This window comes from Megalops cyprinoides, chromosome 18, assembly GCF_013368585.1.
Source record: "Megalops cyprinoides isolate fMegCyp1 chromosome 18, fMegCyp1.pri, whole genome shotgun sequence".
NCBI classification, from domain to species: Eukaryota; Metazoa; Chordata; class Actinopteri; order Elopiformes; family Megalopidae; genus Megalops; species Megalops cyprinoides.
The window spans coordinates 4744486-4761113 of record NC_050600.1 but is presented as its reverse complement, the minus strand read 5'-3'; the positions used below and the strand labels follow the sequence as shown (position 1 = coordinate 4761113).

The 16628-nt window shown below is 45.2% G+C and overlaps 2 protein-coding genes across 2 annotated transcripts; one reads left to right on the top strand and one right to left on the bottom strand.

Annotated features, from left to right (window-relative positions):
• Positions 1 to 368: 368 nt before the first annotated feature.
• rad9a (RAD9 checkpoint clamp component A) lies at positions 369 to 7389 on the bottom strand. The gene is made up of 12 exons (XM_036550911.1): positions 7368 to 7389; positions 6551 to 6638; positions 6034 to 6104; positions 5328 to 5450; positions 4917 to 5031; positions 4358 to 4457; positions 3824 to 3930; positions 3141 to 3247; positions 2637 to 2701; positions 2005 to 2112; positions 1487 to 1730; positions 369 to 1315 (listed from the first exon to the last, which is right to left on the bottom strand). Exons 2-12 carry the CDS (start codon positions 6582 to 6584, stop codon positions 1196 to 1198), a joined length of 1194 nt encoding a protein of 397 aa, XP_036406804.1. The 5' UTR covers positions 6585 to 6638; positions 7368 to 7389; the 3' UTR covers positions 369 to 1195.
• Positions 7390 to 9244: 1855 nt separating this feature from the next.
• On the top strand, positions 9245 to 16628 carry zgc:113229 (uncharacterized protein LOC550612 homolog). The gene is made up of 6 exons (XM_036550872.1): positions 9245 to 10455; positions 11838 to 11962; positions 12717 to 13170; positions 14195 to 14321; positions 15833 to 15987; positions 16137 to 16628. Exons 1-6 carry the CDS (start codon positions 10237 to 10239, stop codon positions 16311 to 16313), a joined length of 1257 nt encoding a protein of 418 aa, XP_036406765.1. The 5' UTR covers positions 9245 to 10236; the 3' UTR covers positions 16314 to 16628.

Here is a 16628-nt window from a genome sequence, read left to right as displayed (position 1 = left end):
CATTCAAGGAGCCCAATTACACGAGCCCCCACGATGCCCCCTGTGACACCCTGACACAGCCCGCCGGGGTCCCCCAGGACGCCGGCACGCCCCACGGGCTCCCCGACTGCCCCGGGGAACAGACGGACTCCCCGCGGCGCTTCGCCCTCTTCCGCATCCTGAGAGGAGACCGCGGAAAGCACAGGGAGGGCAGCGGGAAGAGCAAGAAGAACGCCCCCAAAATGACCGTGCCCACCATCCTGATACAGGACTTCAGCGAGGAGCCGGTGGTGGAGCAGGAGGTGGAGGAGAAACTGAGCTCCAAGGAGAGGAGGAGGAGGAGGAGGGAGCAGGAGAGGAGGGAGAAGGAGGAGGAGAAGGCACGCAAAAAGAGGGAGAAGGAACTGGAAAAAGAGAAGGGCAAAGAAAGGAGGAAACCGCAGACGAGGGGGAAGAGTTTTCAGGTGCACAGCAGCAGCAGGAATAATGCTCCTCCGTCTGCAAACAGCTCTAACACACCAGGTTCCAAGAGAAACTCAGCTCCTTATTTTGACACATACTTTTGAAGGAATGAGAGACAGAGGGAAGAAAAGGGAAAGACTTTTATCATGTAAAAACAGATGTACTGTATCACAAAAATACACCAGAGAAGGAACAGTCTCCATTACATAATGGAAAAAGAACCTCAGGTAACGGAAACATGAGATTCAGCCCCTAAAGTCTGCACACAATGTAGATGAGACTATGGGAATCCTGAAAATAATAGTTTAATCTGAGTTTGTACAATAATCATAACCATACTGATAATACAAAAATAGCAATTTTCCAACTTATTTTTTTCCCATTATTGCTAGATCTTCACTGATGCTATCGGAGCTATAGTTGCTATAGCTCTGGGTACAATAAAGCACAAGTCATTTTTTTCCTGTGTGTTTGTTCGATGACTGTGTCCAGATGTGTCAGTCCCTGAATGTCAGAAGGGCAGAGTACATCGCTGCAGTCAAACAGTGGGCACAGTGCTGTATGAAACCTCTCTCTGAAGTTCCCTCTCACAGCACAGTATAGAAGGTACTGAGGAAACCAGTCACCATCAGCTGCTGCTTATGGCTGGTGTTCCTCTCTTTCCCCTGTCCATCTCTCCTTCCACTCTTACAGCCTTCTGCTCTCCCTCTTTCTCTCTCCCTCCTTCTTCTGCTCGGACACTGAAGTTGTGACATCAGGGTGAAGCAGAGCTCTCGTCATCACTGTCACTGGCCAGGACTTCCTGGCTCCGTACCGTCTGAGTGGTCATCTGGGAGGAAGTGGGCAGCACTGATCCGAAGAAGAGGGATCGAAACTGAGGGGAGACAGAAAAGGGGGGATGGGAAAGAGTTTTTTCCCCCACAAATTCAGGCAGCCATTTCTTTTTTGAAAAAAAAAACAGGAAGGGCAGGCTGCTTTACCGTTACTGTATTGACAGTGGGGATTATTTCTATTGGGCTGCAAATAGAATAAGAGCTGAAATCACCTTTTTATTGGGTGGTCTTCCTTCCTCTTCTGGCTCCTCTTCTTCTTCTTCGTCTTCCGCTTCCTCCTCCTCCTCCTCCCCCTCGCTCGCTACCCTATCCATGTGTAGGCTCACGCCAGCTTCACTGGGCTGGGCCGGTGGCCGCCAATCAGAGCCCCCAGCAAGCTCACTGGTCTCCATGGCGATGAGGTAGGAGTCGATGTCATCATTCATGAAGTCATCTGGAGGAGGAGCAGCAGGGAGGCTAGACAGAGAGAAAGAGAGAGAGAGAGAGAGAGAGAGAGAGAGAGAAATGGATGTAGACTGGGAGCCTGTGTGCCTGGTGCCTGGGTGTCAGACATGAAACAGCTACTCTGTCTAGATTTGTATGAGTAGTGGAGCAACATTTGCTCCTCTGTGCTGCTATACAAATGTAAGGACCCGCTGCTGGGTACATTGGGTGCTTCAGCTTCCCAACGCTGTCTCATTTATGTTCCTGTAGTTATACCCATTTCCTGTGCTGTGTAGAGGTTTCATACCGTTTAGTGCTGTTGTTGTTGTGGTTGCGGGGGTGCAAATCTTCTGACAGCGTGGCCAACACAAAGTTCACCTCCAGGACACTGTCTGACACACTCAGTACCACCGGGCTGACCACACCCATTAACGGAGACAAAAACTGATTAACAACGGTTTCAAGCAAAGCTGACATCAATCATAAAAAACACACAATCGCACTAACTGAACTGCGAGGTGGACCGGAGAACAGATTCGGCTGAAGAAGTATGCAGGAACTATGCAGTCCAAAGTTCATATAGTGGATTTTTGAGTTATTTTTGAGTGTGATGCTCAGTATTTCTGTTCAGTGTTTTGTAGCAAAACCCTTGCAAAAATTCATAATGAAAAATACATTTTGATTGACTGACTGACTTAGCATTGGGACTGTATTGTGATTTAGCAGCATCGCGCAGCAGACCCATGAGTGGGAATCACCTGATTCTGAGTAGCACATTTGCATGTTGGGAACAGAAGTTCATATGCAAACTGTGTCTACATATCTGAAGAGGCAGCAAACGGATAGCACGGCTACAGGCTAGAATTTGGATGACAGAGGCCAGTGGAAGTGAAGCGGGCAGGAGAGTGTTGCAGAGAAGGATGCTGTGGGTTGACAGACCTGCCTGGTTCATCGAAGTACACAGAAACAGGAAGCCCGGAGGACTCTGCAAACATCAGCAACCCCTGAGAGAGAGAGAGAGAGAGAGAAGGAGAGAGGGAGGAAGAGAAACAGCATGAAGGAGAGCGGAGAGAGTTTAACTATTGTTACCTGTGTGCTGCAGAGAGAGAGAAAAGAAAATGAGCTCTGGGTTAACAGGTGATTGGGGAGGGTTATACACCCAAAAGTGAGGTAAATGTAGAGAGCACTACACATTGTGGAGTGATACATTGTATCATTTCTGTTTAGCATTTACGTATTCAGTTTTGAATGTTATGCGAACACAAGAAAGGAAGAGACAGTGCCGGGTTAGCATGACATTTTCCCTGTAATCTCTGGCCAGTGGATTCTGTGCACTGAAAGTAAGCGTAACAGCAGAGGATGGGTTGTAATCTGGTGAACCTGATAAAATCATCCCCCTCCCAGGCCCCGCCCCCGTTCCTCCCTCCATCCCTCGAGTCTCACCCTCAGCTCCTTCAGACAGAAGGTGATGCGCGTGTGCGTGCCGACGGCGAAGTGGTCGAACTCCTCAGCGCTGAGACACAGCTCCGTCAGCATGGCCTTGGACTGCTCTGTGGGAAAGTGACAAAAAAACGTGTAACTACATTACATTACATTACGCTCATTTAGCAGACGCTCTTATACAGAGCGACTTCCAGCACAACAGAACAGGAGTGTATCCACTCAAGGTGAATGAGCAACAGTGTCAGACCAAGCTAACAGCACTCCCAGACCAGTGAGTGTGAGCATAACACTATTCAAGCCATATCACAAGTTAATGTGCGCAACCTGTCTTAGACATGGGAGCCCAACTACACTATCATACATCCCAGCACGCAAAACACATCGCAATACTATACATAAAATAACCAACAAGTACATGACAGGACACCAGTCCCCAACCCTTCACAGCCACAGCCACAAAGTCTAAAACGGCACACAATTTACAAGATATACTCTTTATCATTGTACTGCATACATTATCAATTTGTTAGGCCAATATGTGATATAATATAATAATGTGATCAATTTCCTGGCATGCCATTGCTGCTGAGAAATCATTCCAGCTTCACTGACAATGCTAGCAACAGCCACAGTAGGTATTATTATGGCAAGGATGGCGCAAGCAGTCATAACTCCGTACCGACCTGCCTCCTCCTCCACATGGTTCCTGAACCACACCCGTTCATCACTGACCGACAAGCTCACTTCTTCCAGAGAGGGGGGGAAGTGCAGGACCGTGTCCACCAGCAGCCTGGCAGGGGAGGGGCCGGGGGGGGGGGGGGGGGGGGGGGGTGATTTGTGAGTGCTGTGTAGTACAACTCTGGAGACACCATTCTGCTGCTAGTTGCATATGTGCCACACATGCCCCTCAACAGATTTCTTGCAGGCACTCAGATAATTACCAGGAAAAAAGTGAATACATTTTATATAACAGCTGGATGGAAGATTGGGAATTAATTCAACACCTGCAAATCCAAGTCTGAGTGCTTTAAGCGAACAACACAGTGAACAACACATACTTCGTCCCAAACTCTTCTTCACTTCTTTATATGCATACATTCATTTATACTTTTACAGTTAGGCTGTAAAAAAACATCTGGCCGGTCTGTTCCTAATCTGGCCCCCACTGAAAGAGTCTGAAAGTGAGACAGAGAGAGAGGGATGGAGAGGATACAGACTTGGGCTGGGCTCTGAGCACGTTGGCACAGCTCTCCTTGTCAAACACAGCTTGCAGACTCTCGCTGTCCTGGAACGACAGGTTGTGTGTCTTCAGCAGCCCTGTGAGAGACAATGCAAGTAACCACACCTCATTACTCAACTGCACTCATTAGACAGGATTACCAAAGGTACTCTATATTATGAAGAGATATCTGGCTGCTGCGTTGCTTCCATCCTCTGTAATTCCTTGTCTAGGGAGTTCTGGCTGGTAATAGAAAGGTCTGGAACTGCCCGTTGCTACGCAAGCTATGGATATTTTCTTACAGACCATGGCCCTTCAAGTATATTCACAGAAAAAGAGCAAATCATAACAATGATAGTTTTGACAACTGCAGAGACACAGTTATCAATGTGTAACGCATGAGGCTGAATATCTACACCCTACATGGAATACTCGTGGTGTTACACCCAGTATGGTATCTTACAGCACTCAGGTCTACAGTCCAGTGCTGTAAGGACTGCCTTGGCCACATGTTTGCCTCCGAAAGAGGAAGCAGAAGATGGTAACAGTGTTATTACCATGCTTGCAGTGCAGAGAGAAGGTCAGTCGGCTCTTTTCGCTGTTCAGCTCAATACGACACCTCTCCACCGTCTTCTCCAGTGAGGAGAGAGATCTGAACACTGCCTGCACACACTGAGACACAGGCAGAGAGAGAGAGAGAGACAGTCAGAGAGATAGTCAGACAGAGAGAGCGAGACAGACAGAGAGAGAGAGACAGACAGAGAGAGAGAGACAGTCAGAGAGAGAGACAGACAGAGAGAGAGATCTATTCATTACAACAAACTTTATCTGATAGTACAAGTTATGCCAAAAAAAAACCACTGATAAAATACTGAACTGCATGAAATTATGAAAATATTGAGGTCAATAATTGTGTGCAGGGGAGATGTTTACACAATGGGAGATGAAAGGAATTACATGGTCCTCACCTTGATGGCCATCTTGCAGCGGAAGACCGAACTCTTCGGGGAGGAATACTTCTGGAAGAAGAGCGGGGAGAAGAGGAAGCAGGCGTACGCAGAGCGAGAGGAATTCACTGTGCGCAGAGCCAGCTGGAAAAAGAGAAATGGGCTGTTTAATTCAGTCATAATAACAGCTTAATTAACTACTTAAATATCACACAACTATTATTGCCTAATGTAGCTCTAAATAGCAACAACAGAGACATCTACGCCTGACAATATTGCAAATGTCTGCAAGAGTACTGACTAGTGTCTGCAAGAGTAGCAATGAGCCAGAGAGCCTGCTGCACTGAAAAACAAGAGCGAGAGAGAGAGAGAGAGAGAGAGAGAGAGAGAGAGAGGAGAGAGAGAGAGAGAGAGAGAGAGAGAGAGAGAGAGAGGGAGAGGGAGAGGGAGAGGGAGAGGGAGAGAGGGAGGGAGAGAGAGAGAGAGAGAGAGAGAGGGAGTGAGAGAGAGAGGGAGAGGGAGAGAGGGAGGGAGAGAGAGGGAGAGAGAGAGAGAGAGAGAGAGAGAGAGAGAGAGAGAGAGAGAGAGAGAGAGAGCAAGGCAGGGAGAAAAAGAGAGGGACTCTGAGGTACTGAGATACAGAAAGGGCTGGTCAGAATGCTTTGGCCAGAGGACAGAGGAGCCGATGCAAAGGGGGGATGCAGAGTATGACGAGCAGTGGCCTCACCCCCTCATCCTGTGGCTCGAGGTACAGCTCCTCCCCGATCCGGGACAGCGAGTGGATGGCCTTCGCCAGCACTGAAGGAGAGACACACACACACACACACACACACACACACACACACACACACACACACACACACACACACACACATACACACACACAGGTTATAATCATCGTAACTGCCCATGGCCGCATCAATCAATGTCACCATGAAGGAAGAACCGGGTACATGGGAACATGGGTATCTCAATGCAGTACTGACTGATGGTCACAATTCCACGTTGGCAAAGACAGGGCTACTGTTTTTTAAAAGTAAGTGGGTGCCATTAGTGTAAATTCACACTAGAGTCCCGGTGGGATGCACCTGGGGGCAGCTCAGCCTGTAAGCTGTCTCTGCAATACTAAAGCACAGCATTCATACAGGTGTGACACAAACTAATGATCTAAATATATAATGATGCACCATCAATGACCTTTGCCACTGCTGCATCTAATATAAGGAGGAGAATTAATGATTTACCTTTGACGTTGCCTCCCATCACCATGCAATCCATTGCTTTTGTGTGTGTGTGTGTGTGTAGGTGACTCAGGCGGAACCTGTAAAACACCTGTACAAAAAAAGAAGGAATATTAACGCTATACACACGCGCGCGCGCGCGCCTGAAAGTGTCAATGACAGAGATCGGGAAGCAAACAGTGGATCGGGTCTTCAATCGTTTAGTTATATAGTGTAACTACACAAGCAAGTTGTGGTTTAAATTTGTGCGATTTAGCTAGTCACTGTCAGAAGATAGAAGATCGGAACAGAGGTCTCACTTGGGATCAATTAATTCGAAACACAAAATTAACGATAAAAAACCTTTTAGCTATAAAGCAACCTATGAAATCATGTGACCGTATGTGGCAGTAACACCCATACACTAACCAGTTAGTTGTGAGATGTCACGATTGCGGTCTGTCAGGTTATCGATGGCTACCAATGCGCCAGTCTTTGTACGCATTAGCTAGCCTGACAGCTTGCTTCCTAAAGAACAGCAGACAAGCTAAATCGCCCAGAATTACATTTCATTCCCTACACACAGTCTTTGTAGTGCCTGACAGCTGGCTAGCTAGCTTTCCCGCTAACTAGCTCTTCAAAAGGGCAAATACTTGAGACACTAAGCAATAACAGAGGCTAGTTAGCTAGTTCCAGTGACATCTATTTAGGATACGTTACCACCCAATTTCATGCAAAAACTCAATGTTAATTTCAGAGCATGGTCTAACCGCGATCGAAAAGCTGCTAACATGTCAATGTTTGCTGTAAGTTAGTTAAAAACACATTTCTCCATATTTACCTCGCAGCCGCCGTAGCGCGCTTTCGTTCTTTCCCTGGTCATTGGGTAAAATTTCAAGGCATTCTATTGTCTTTCCGACATAACGCACTTTCATTGGACACGATCAACAGTCGGCCATGCTAATTGGCCAAAGCTTAGCCCGCCCATCTGGTTAACACACTCAAAGATGGTGTATTGTCGGCACTGTTTAAGACCGATTACTCCAAACAGGGAGCGAACTCTGTTCAATTGGTCCCTCCCCTTTCTTCACCTTTATTTCCTGCTGTTAAGACTTGTAAACCAACATGCAGATGCGTAACCGCAATTTGCTGGTTTGGAGTGTGCATAATAAAAACGACTATTGACGCAACACCGTGTATTCGTAACCGTTTTGAAACGAGACTGAAAGATTAACTTTAAGTATAACTTTCAAAATGTTCTTCAAGTGGCCCGTCCCAGCAATGGTCTAGACTCTAGTCTAGAGGTTGCACTCACACCCTTCAGATTAAAATTTCTACCTGAAAAACATTTTTTGTTGGCACAGTTTTGTATTTGTAGCTGTGTATACAGACAGATGGTGTATTCCACTAACTCCAAGAGACTCTGCCTCTCTTGTTTGCTGGTCAGTGACTTAGTTCGTGCACATTGTATTAATACGTGCATCACCCATGCTCTCTTTCTGTCTGTCTCTCTGTACCTATATATCTATCTCTCTGTTTTTTTTAATTAGTTTATTGACCTTTCAGCATTATTACAGGTTCATAAAGACAATTGTCATTAAAAACACTGAATTATTTTGCTGTTACAATAAAACATCTATACTAAGTAGACTAAAAATTTAAAGCATTGCAATTATCCAAACTGAAATCTAATATCTCTGCATCTCTCTCTGTCTTACAGACCCACCTACCACAGAGCAACTGATTAGATGTTATATTTGTCCTGCTGTCAAAGTGAGAACAGGGAAGGGTGTGTTCTAGAAAGAAAGATGCGCACTGAATAGACACATCCGTGTGACGGCAGGAAGGAAATCGTAAGCTGGTCTTTCCTGACAGTCAGGTTCTCTCTGTTAAAATCTGAAGAATGCACCTCCCTCCCACTCCTCTGTTATGATGGCACAGAAAAGCTGGTGAGATTTTAATAACAAGCTGTTCTACCTCAGACCGCATCGTGACTCTTTTTTCTGTTGTTGTGCGAATGTGTCTGCTGTTAGAGAAGAGGGTAGTGTAGTTTTGACTGTGATCTGGACTATATAGTATTTTGACACTATGCCACACACTACAGAGGGGGGCTGTGTGACTTTTTTTCTAGTACTACATGGAGGGAGGGGGGAGCTGTGAAAATGAAAGAGAGAGAGAGAGAGAGAGAGAGAGAGAGAGAGAGAGAGAGAGAGAAGCAGCTCCGTTTATGTAGACATTAGAAACAAAAAGGAAAAAAAAACAGTTTCGCCAGCCAACATTATGAGGACCAAAAGAGTGAAAGAAGAACATGGAAAAGGGCTGAAGAGAGAAAAAGTGTAGCTATAATAGCACAAACCACTGCTCTGTGCAGCAACAAAGCGCTGGACCGGCAGAGGGATACAGATACAGAGAAAGGTGAGGTAATCAATCATCTGTTCTGTCCGCTCCAACCTCTTCTCTGAATGTCTCATCAAAGCTCCAGCGCGGACACACAGTCCCTGCTGCTGTCTATGCTGCAGAGGATGAAGATAAACCAAGCCACCGGAGCTTCTCAGGGAGGACAGCTGCGAGCTCAGCCACACGCAGCAGCGGGGCAGAGCAGCGGCAGCGGGCGCCACCCTGAAAGCGGCAGGCCCAACCTGGATTTCACAGGGGAGTTGGGTTCGGCTTCCTCTCATGACATTTCCAAGGTGGAGGATCATACAAAGCAGGGTGAGGATCACCTTAAGTCAACCTGGGATTCTCATGAGGATTTTGGAAGCCCTTCACAGACTGATTGTGATTTACAGGGTTCTGTCGCCAAAGGGGAGGGTCAGGGGTTCCCTGTTGTCATTCCCCAGTGGGTGAGGCGACAGACTCCCCACCCTCCTGCGAGTCTCGACACACTAATCAAACATTCCAAACGAGGCGCCGAAAAGAGAACACCTGTGATACCTGAGGCAGGTCCCAGACTGGACAGAGCCGAGGCAACACGAGATTCTACCCTGCTGGCTCACCGCTCACAGCCTGGGAACACTTTCCAACAGGAGGCCTCAGATCAGAATTCTGCTCCCAAATGGGGCAGGGATCAAGAAAGTGAATATCGGTTGGACGATACAGCCAAGCGCAGGAGGACTTTGGAGGCCTCTGTGGTGCAGAGGCATCCAGTGCAGACACCTCCTCAGCCAAGGGGTGCAGGAACCTCTGGTGCCTTGGACAAACAAGGGATTGGTAACGGGACTGGTCATATTTCAACACAGGAGTGTCAACAGGTACCTCTCCATCCATTTGCTAATATTGCACAACAAGACTATACCGGTGCCCTTAGCTCCACCAGGACTCCAGAAAGAAGCAGCCCCAGCTCCCCCAGAATTCCCTTGTTGAGGCTGGGCTCTCCACACAAGGCCACAGTAGAATTCTCCACCCATTTAAATTCAGCCATTGTACAGAACAATGATTGTACAGCGTCACCTGAGTTTCAGCCCCGGGACAATCCCTCTCACAATTCACCGGCCTCCAGCCCTGGACCCTGGACTGCAGCTGCTATCTGTGAGGAGAATTCAAAACTTTCAGCTCAGAATCTGAACCCTGATGTTACCACCCAGCTTCAACTCCTGAATTCGAACTTTACAGCTTCAACTGGGATTACAGAGTGGCAGGGCAGGGGGAAACTGCATGAGGGGGACAAGTCTCTGGCAAACAATATTGGGGTTCTGGAAGGGGAGTGTATCATGGAACACCTCACACCCAGCCAGAGTGCGGCAGGAAACACACCTTCACACCCTGCAAAGAGGAAGAGACGATGGACAGAGGGCAAACCGACCCGATGGGCTAGGAGTATCAAGGAGAGATGGAGAGACAGACGAGCCAGCCAGCGGAAAAGTGGGAAGGAAGAGGATTCAGCGAGGGAGAATGGAGGAAAGGGACATGGGGAAAAAGGAAAAACACCAGTGAGTGTGATTCTGTTGTGGTTTCTCTGTTTTTTTTGCCTCCTCCTCTTTCTGATATTTTGTTTTTTCATCATGTTTCCATATCTCAAATGTCACTGTGATTTGCAACAAAATACCAACAATTTTTCAACTTATTTATAGTGGTGGCTGTCAGAACTACAGTATATAGGTCCAGCACACACATGGATGTAACATACACTGTATGGCCAAAAGTATGTGGACACCTGACCATCACACCTATATGAGCTTATTGGACATCCCATTCCAAAACCATGGGCATTAATGTGGAGTTGCCCCCCCTTTGCAGCTATAACAGCCTCCACTTCTGGGAAGGCTTTCCACAAGATTTTGGTGTGTGTCTGTGGGAATTTGTGCCCATTCAGCCAAAAGAGCATTTGTGAGGTCAGGCACTGATGTTGGACAAGAAGGCCTTGCTCGCAATCGGCGTTCTAATTCATCCCAAAGGTGTTCAATGGGGTTGAGGTCAGGGCTCTGTGCAGGCCACTGGAGTTCCTCCATACCAAACTCATCAAACCATGTCTTTATGGATGTTGCTTTGTGCACAGGGGCACAGTCATGCTGGAACAGGAAAGGGCCTTCCCCAAACTGTTGCCACAAAGTTGGAAGCATACAATTGTTTAAAATGTCTTTGTATGCTGTAGCGTTAATGTTACCCTTCACTGGAACTAAGGGACCTAGCCCAAACCCTGAAGCACAGCCCCAGACCATTATCCCTCATCCACCAAACTTTACAGTAGGCACTGTACATTCCGGTAGGTAGCGCTCTCCTGGCATCCGCCAAACCCAGATTCGTCCATCAGACTGCCAGATAGTGAAGCGTGATTCATCACTACAGAGAAGGCATTTCCACTGCTTCAGAGTCCAGTTGTGGTGTGCTTTGCACCACTCCAGCTGTCATTTGGCATTGTGCATAGCGATGTTGGGATTGTGTGCAGCTGCTAGGCCATGGAAACCCATTTCATGAAGCTCCCAACACACAGTTCATGTGCTGATGTTACAGCCAGAGACAGTTTGAAACTCTGTAGTGAGTAATTCAACAGAAGATAGGCGGTTTTTACATGCTATGCACTTCAGCACTTGGCGGCCCAGCTCTGTAAGTTTGCATGGTCTACCGCTTCGTGTATTGTGTGGTCTACCGTTTTGCCCACTTGACAATAATAGCACTTACAGTTGACTGGGGCAGATCTAGCAGGGCAGAAATTTCACGAACTGACTTGTGGCAAAGATAGCATCCTATGACAGTGCCACGTTTAGGACATACTTTTGGCCACATAGTGTACATGTGTACCTTCAAGCCTGCCAGGGCACACACACACACACACACACACACACACATATATTTAACTCTCTTTTTGAGCCAGGAGCCAGTTTTACTAGAAAGGACCAGTAACACACCCACAAAGGAGGAGGAGTCATCAATGAGAGAGCAATCGAACACAGCCACTACCACAGAGCTGGAGGGGAATCCTGAAGGAAGTCCTGAAAGGTAAGTAAATTATGAATTCTAGGAAATCTATCAAAATGTTTTCCCCAGTCTCTTCCCAATGCAGAGCTGAAATTCCAAGAGTTGTCACAGCAAAGTCATTACTTCATCCTAATAGAGAAACTGTTTCATTTGTTACTGTTAATCAAATACTTCCTCATTTCAATATTCAAGAGACCCATTGAGGATAGAGGCCAAACATTTTCTACATGTGTAACAGTGCAGATTTCTCAACCTCACATGCTATTTGTTAATGCATTTTAACATGTAGAGCTATGAAGCTCTGAACCTCTCACCACCTTCTTTAGAGTAGGCCTATAGCTGCCCACAATGTTGTGTTCAAATCTGCGTGTTTGCTTTGAAGGGAACTTTGGTTGGTCTTTCCTCTTTAAACTTTGTGGCATATATGAACAGCCAATGTTTCATCTCGCAAAGGATTTTGGGCCCCTGTTCTTCCAATAAATTGAGACCATGAGCATTGTCTTTCCTTGTGTTGTACAGAGAACAACTCTGATACAGTAAAATATATAAGTCAACCTCAGCCTATGAGGCTTTATATTGGATTGCATGATATGGTCCTTTTATACCTTTATTCAAGGTTCACTGTGCCTACAGATGAAATAGGCAGTTAAAACTTCGACAAAATAAGATATTAATATGTCACTGATGAATGACTTTTAAATCTCAAAGGAGAATGTATTGCTCAAGATAATTAACCTCTCTGTTAATCTCTTGCATTTGTTCTGCAATTTACCAGGAGCAGCATAGACTTTGAATTCAACTTTACTCCAACAAATTTATTGGAAGAGATTTTCACGGGAAAAGAATGGTCTAACTACTTGTCCTTCAGAAGAAGTCCCACCCCCACGGATACAATAAACCAACCACGGACAGAGGGACATAGCTGTACCCAGAAAAATGACCCAGGAGAAAAGATGGAACAGCAAGACACCACATTAGGTTTAAGGGCAAGTACAGAAGACACATGGAACTTTAAGCAAGGCATTGCAAACCAGAATGTGGATGTATATCCAATGCAGATTTCTTCACGTGCTGTGCCGACCACCAATAAGGAAGCATATGAACGCATGCCCGTCCAATCCAACGTGACCTCTGGTCAACTGTGCACCTCAGCGGAGTCCTGCCACATGCAGGACACAGACCAATCACAGGAGCCGATTCAGGCTGGCACCTTTGACTTCTTGACAAAGGTAAGACACAGTACACTGGAATATTGTTAATATTGTAAAGAGTTTAGAGCCAGTATATTTAATTGTTTCAAGCTCAAAATGTCTGTGATTATGGTAAACATGTCTCCAAATGCCTTTGAGTTTGTAATACTGTAAACTGTCGATCATTCATTCTTTCCTCTTTTCTGTTACAGTGGCATTTTCCCTGTCTAAATAGGCATTGCTTATGCACTGTCACCTTCACTAATGATACAAAAAGCTGCTGTACTACTTCTAATAAGCTAAAATTGAAGCAATCATATTGACATATTACAGCAATCTGATGTTGATCAGCTGCTTCAAATTACTGAATCTGTATGTGTCCATGTAAAATATCAGATCGTCATCCTTGGGTTATCTATATGCCCCAACACTTAATTGACAACATCTTGATTAAGAGCGAAGTGGCTTTTCCTGTGCACAACCCATGAACCATGACCAAGACCATGAAATGCCTTGCCAGACAGGGATTACCTTGTTACTTCACACCCTTTTACACTTTTACATTTACATGTGTACATTTGCTTAATCTTACTTACGCCTTTGGTTTGAATTTTTTTTTTACTTCTTACCTTTTATTTTATTGATATATTACATTACATTGTTGTCATTTAGCAGACACTCTTAGCCAGAGAAATTTCACATACGATACAATTTTTCTGAGGCAATATATATTTTCTGAGGCAATTCTGGGTTAAGTACCTTGCCCAAGAGTACAGCATCAGTGTGAGAAAGGGGAACTGAAACAGCAGCCTTTCAGTTCCGAGCCCTGCACTATGACACCCTGACGCCCATGTGCTACACTGATGCCCACAGCAATTGATGGCACTTTGAGTCCCATGTTTCAAAAGTAACAAATTCTTCTTCTCCTTCTTCTTCTTCTTCTTCTTCTTCTTCTTCTTCTTCTTCTTCTTCTTCTTCTTCTCCTTCTTCTGCTTCCTATTGTTACCATGGCTGTCTAATATAAACAGCTGTTTTTCTGTGTTCTCAACACCCTCTCCTTCAGCCGGTGGAGGTTCTGGATGGTTCTGCTTTAAAGAGTCGGGTCCATTTGAACAGGAAACGAGAGCACCACTCAGGAGAGAGAAGAGAGAGAGCTGAGGGAGGGAAATCATTGCTTGGAGACTCCACAGGTAGAAGAGACTCCTTTACTTTTTCATTTTTTCCTGCATTATGCCTGCCATATCTGTCTGGGACAGGCAGATGTGTATTAGATTTAAATGGGAATATCAGCGTAATAACAACATGATCTGTCATTTCATATGCCGTGTTAGATGCCATTTCGGAATACTTTATAATGCTTCCAGTTTCAGTTTCTGCTTATTTATGGTACACATGATCTGAGTGGTTTAAAACTTACTGAGTTTTATTGAAAATTATCCACATTGACAAACCATAAGTTGAATATTACATTATATTACATTAATGTCATTTAGCAGACGCTTATATGTGTGTCTCACATGAGTTACAATTTTTACGTAATCCATTTTTATACAGCTAGATATTTACTGAGGCAAATCGAGGTTAAGTACCTTGCCCAAGAGTACAGTATCAGTGCTCCAGTGGGGAATCAAACCAGCAGCCTTTCAGTTACAAGCCCTGCTTCTGGCCGCTATACTACACTGCCATTCCTATATATCTATAGACTATTTTCCACTTTAAATAATGAGCACCTTCCAAAAAGAAACCATATTAAACATAAATAAACAGAAGTGTTGCCAGCCGCTTTACAGCAGTTGTCAGACATTTTAAGCAGCACTTACACTGGAAGGACAGCAGGGGGAGACTCTCCTCTGAAAACTTTGGGGCTTTCAGATCTTGTCACGCACAGATGTATCATCAAATTGGACAGATATTCTACCACAACATATTAGCCATATTCTACCTTAGCACATTAACCAAATTTCCTTTCTGTAATGATACTCATTACAATACGTGAAACAGCTTTATTCATACCACCACGGGAAATTCAGATAAGGGCATCTTATAGGTATGCTTACATATATACATCACCATACTACACCATACGTACAACACCAGTCAAAAGTTTGGACTCACCTGATCAAGACAATGGGAAACATGCATTCAAAGACATTTTGATCTAAAGAACTATGATTAAATGATTGAAATTTGTTTCTCAGACAAAGATAAAGTGTGAAGTTGATGTCTATGTATGAATTTCTTTCCAAAACCTTTTTAATTTTTAAAAAATATTTTTGGCCATTTTGAATAATACAGTGGCGTAAATATAAAATATAAAATATCATATGTAAAATATAAGATTTTTGATTTGAATATAACACTTTTCTTGGTCACTGCATAATCCCATTTATGTTATTTCATAGTTGTGCTGTCTTTACCTTTGTTCTAAAATGTGGAAACTTATTTTAAAAATAATATCATATTTGACTGGTACTGTACATACAGAACATTTATCTCCATTTTCACAGCTGCAGCATACATACATCCACATCATAAACATGGCAAATATTTTATAAATTTATACGCAGGCTGATGTGCATGCATTAATGTGGGCATATGTAGATTGTATTTTTAAAAAACCTGAACATTGTATTAAACCAACTTCTCCTTTTCTCCCTCTCTCCCTCCCTCCCTCCCTCCACCGATCCGTCTCGTGCTGAAGTGGGGACAGATTTGCAGACAGGAGATGAAAGCAGAGAGGACACCTCTAATCTGATCCCTCTCTACATCCTTCCACCAGCGCGGCCCCCTCTGTCCTCACGCTCTATACTGCACTCCTCTGAGGCGCAAGACTCCCCTGAAACAGTCATAAAAAAGGTGGGGTGGTCATTAAAAAAAAAGTGTGATTAACTCAGCAGCGAGGCGTAGTGTGAGATCGTATCGTAACTTTCAATCTAACGCCTGAAGAATTAACACTCTCCACAACCCCCTCCCCACCTGCACCTCTGCCTCTCTGTCTCTCTCAGCGGAAGCTAAAGGACCAGTCAGACGACATCCGTCACGTTCGATTTGCCGAGGAGCCGGTGTTCGTACCCGAACTGCAGTTTTCTGAATTCCTCACAAGCGAGACCTCAGGGTCCCCCTCTCTGCCCGGCTGGATCCTGGCCCTGAAGAAGAAGACCAGGAGGAAACCTAGGCAGTGACTCCGATCTGCACGAGGGAAACAGGCAGCCGTTACGAAGACATTTGTGACGACGATGATCAGTCTGCAGTGAGGTATCGCACCCCACCCCCACGTTTCCTGGCTGGGAAATGCAGGCTGTTAGATGACACAGGAATCTAATTTAATTTGGTATGTGATTCCTGTGTCCTCCTCTGATGTTTCACCAGAATCCAATAAATGATTGTGAAAGCCTGCTTTTCTGCCTTATAATAACTGAATGAATATAGAACATGACTATATGGGGTGGCAGTGCAGTATAGTGGGAAGGAGCAGGGCGTGTAACCGAAAGGTTGCT

Excerpts from the sequence above, each read along its gene's own strand:
- rad9a (XM_036550911.1), bottom strand. The coding sequence starts at position 6,584 with ATGGATTGCATGGTGATGGGAGGCAACGTCAAAG. Across the intron at positions 5,451-6,033 it reads TCGAGCCACAGGATGAGGGG|CTGGCTCTGCGCACAGTGAA; the intron begins GTGAGGCCACTG and ends CTCTTTTTCCAG. Across the intron at positions 3,248-3,823 it reads CCATGTGGAGGAGGAGGCAG|AGCAGTCCAAGGCCATGCTG; the intron begins GTCGGTACGGAG and ends ACTTTCCCACAG.
- zgc:113229 (XM_036550872.1), top strand. The coding sequence starts at position 10,237 with ATGGAACACCTCACACCCAGCCAGAGTGCGGCAGGAAACACACCTTCA. Across the intron at positions 10,456-11,837 it reads GGGAAAAAGGAAAAACACCA|GAGCCAGTTTTACTAGAAAG; the intron begins GTGAGTGTGATT and ends TTTTTGAGCCAG. Across the intron at positions 13,171-14,194 it reads CCTTTGACTTCTTGACAAAG|CCGGTGGAGGTTCTGGATGG; the intron begins GTAAGACACAGT and ends CCTCTCCTTCAG.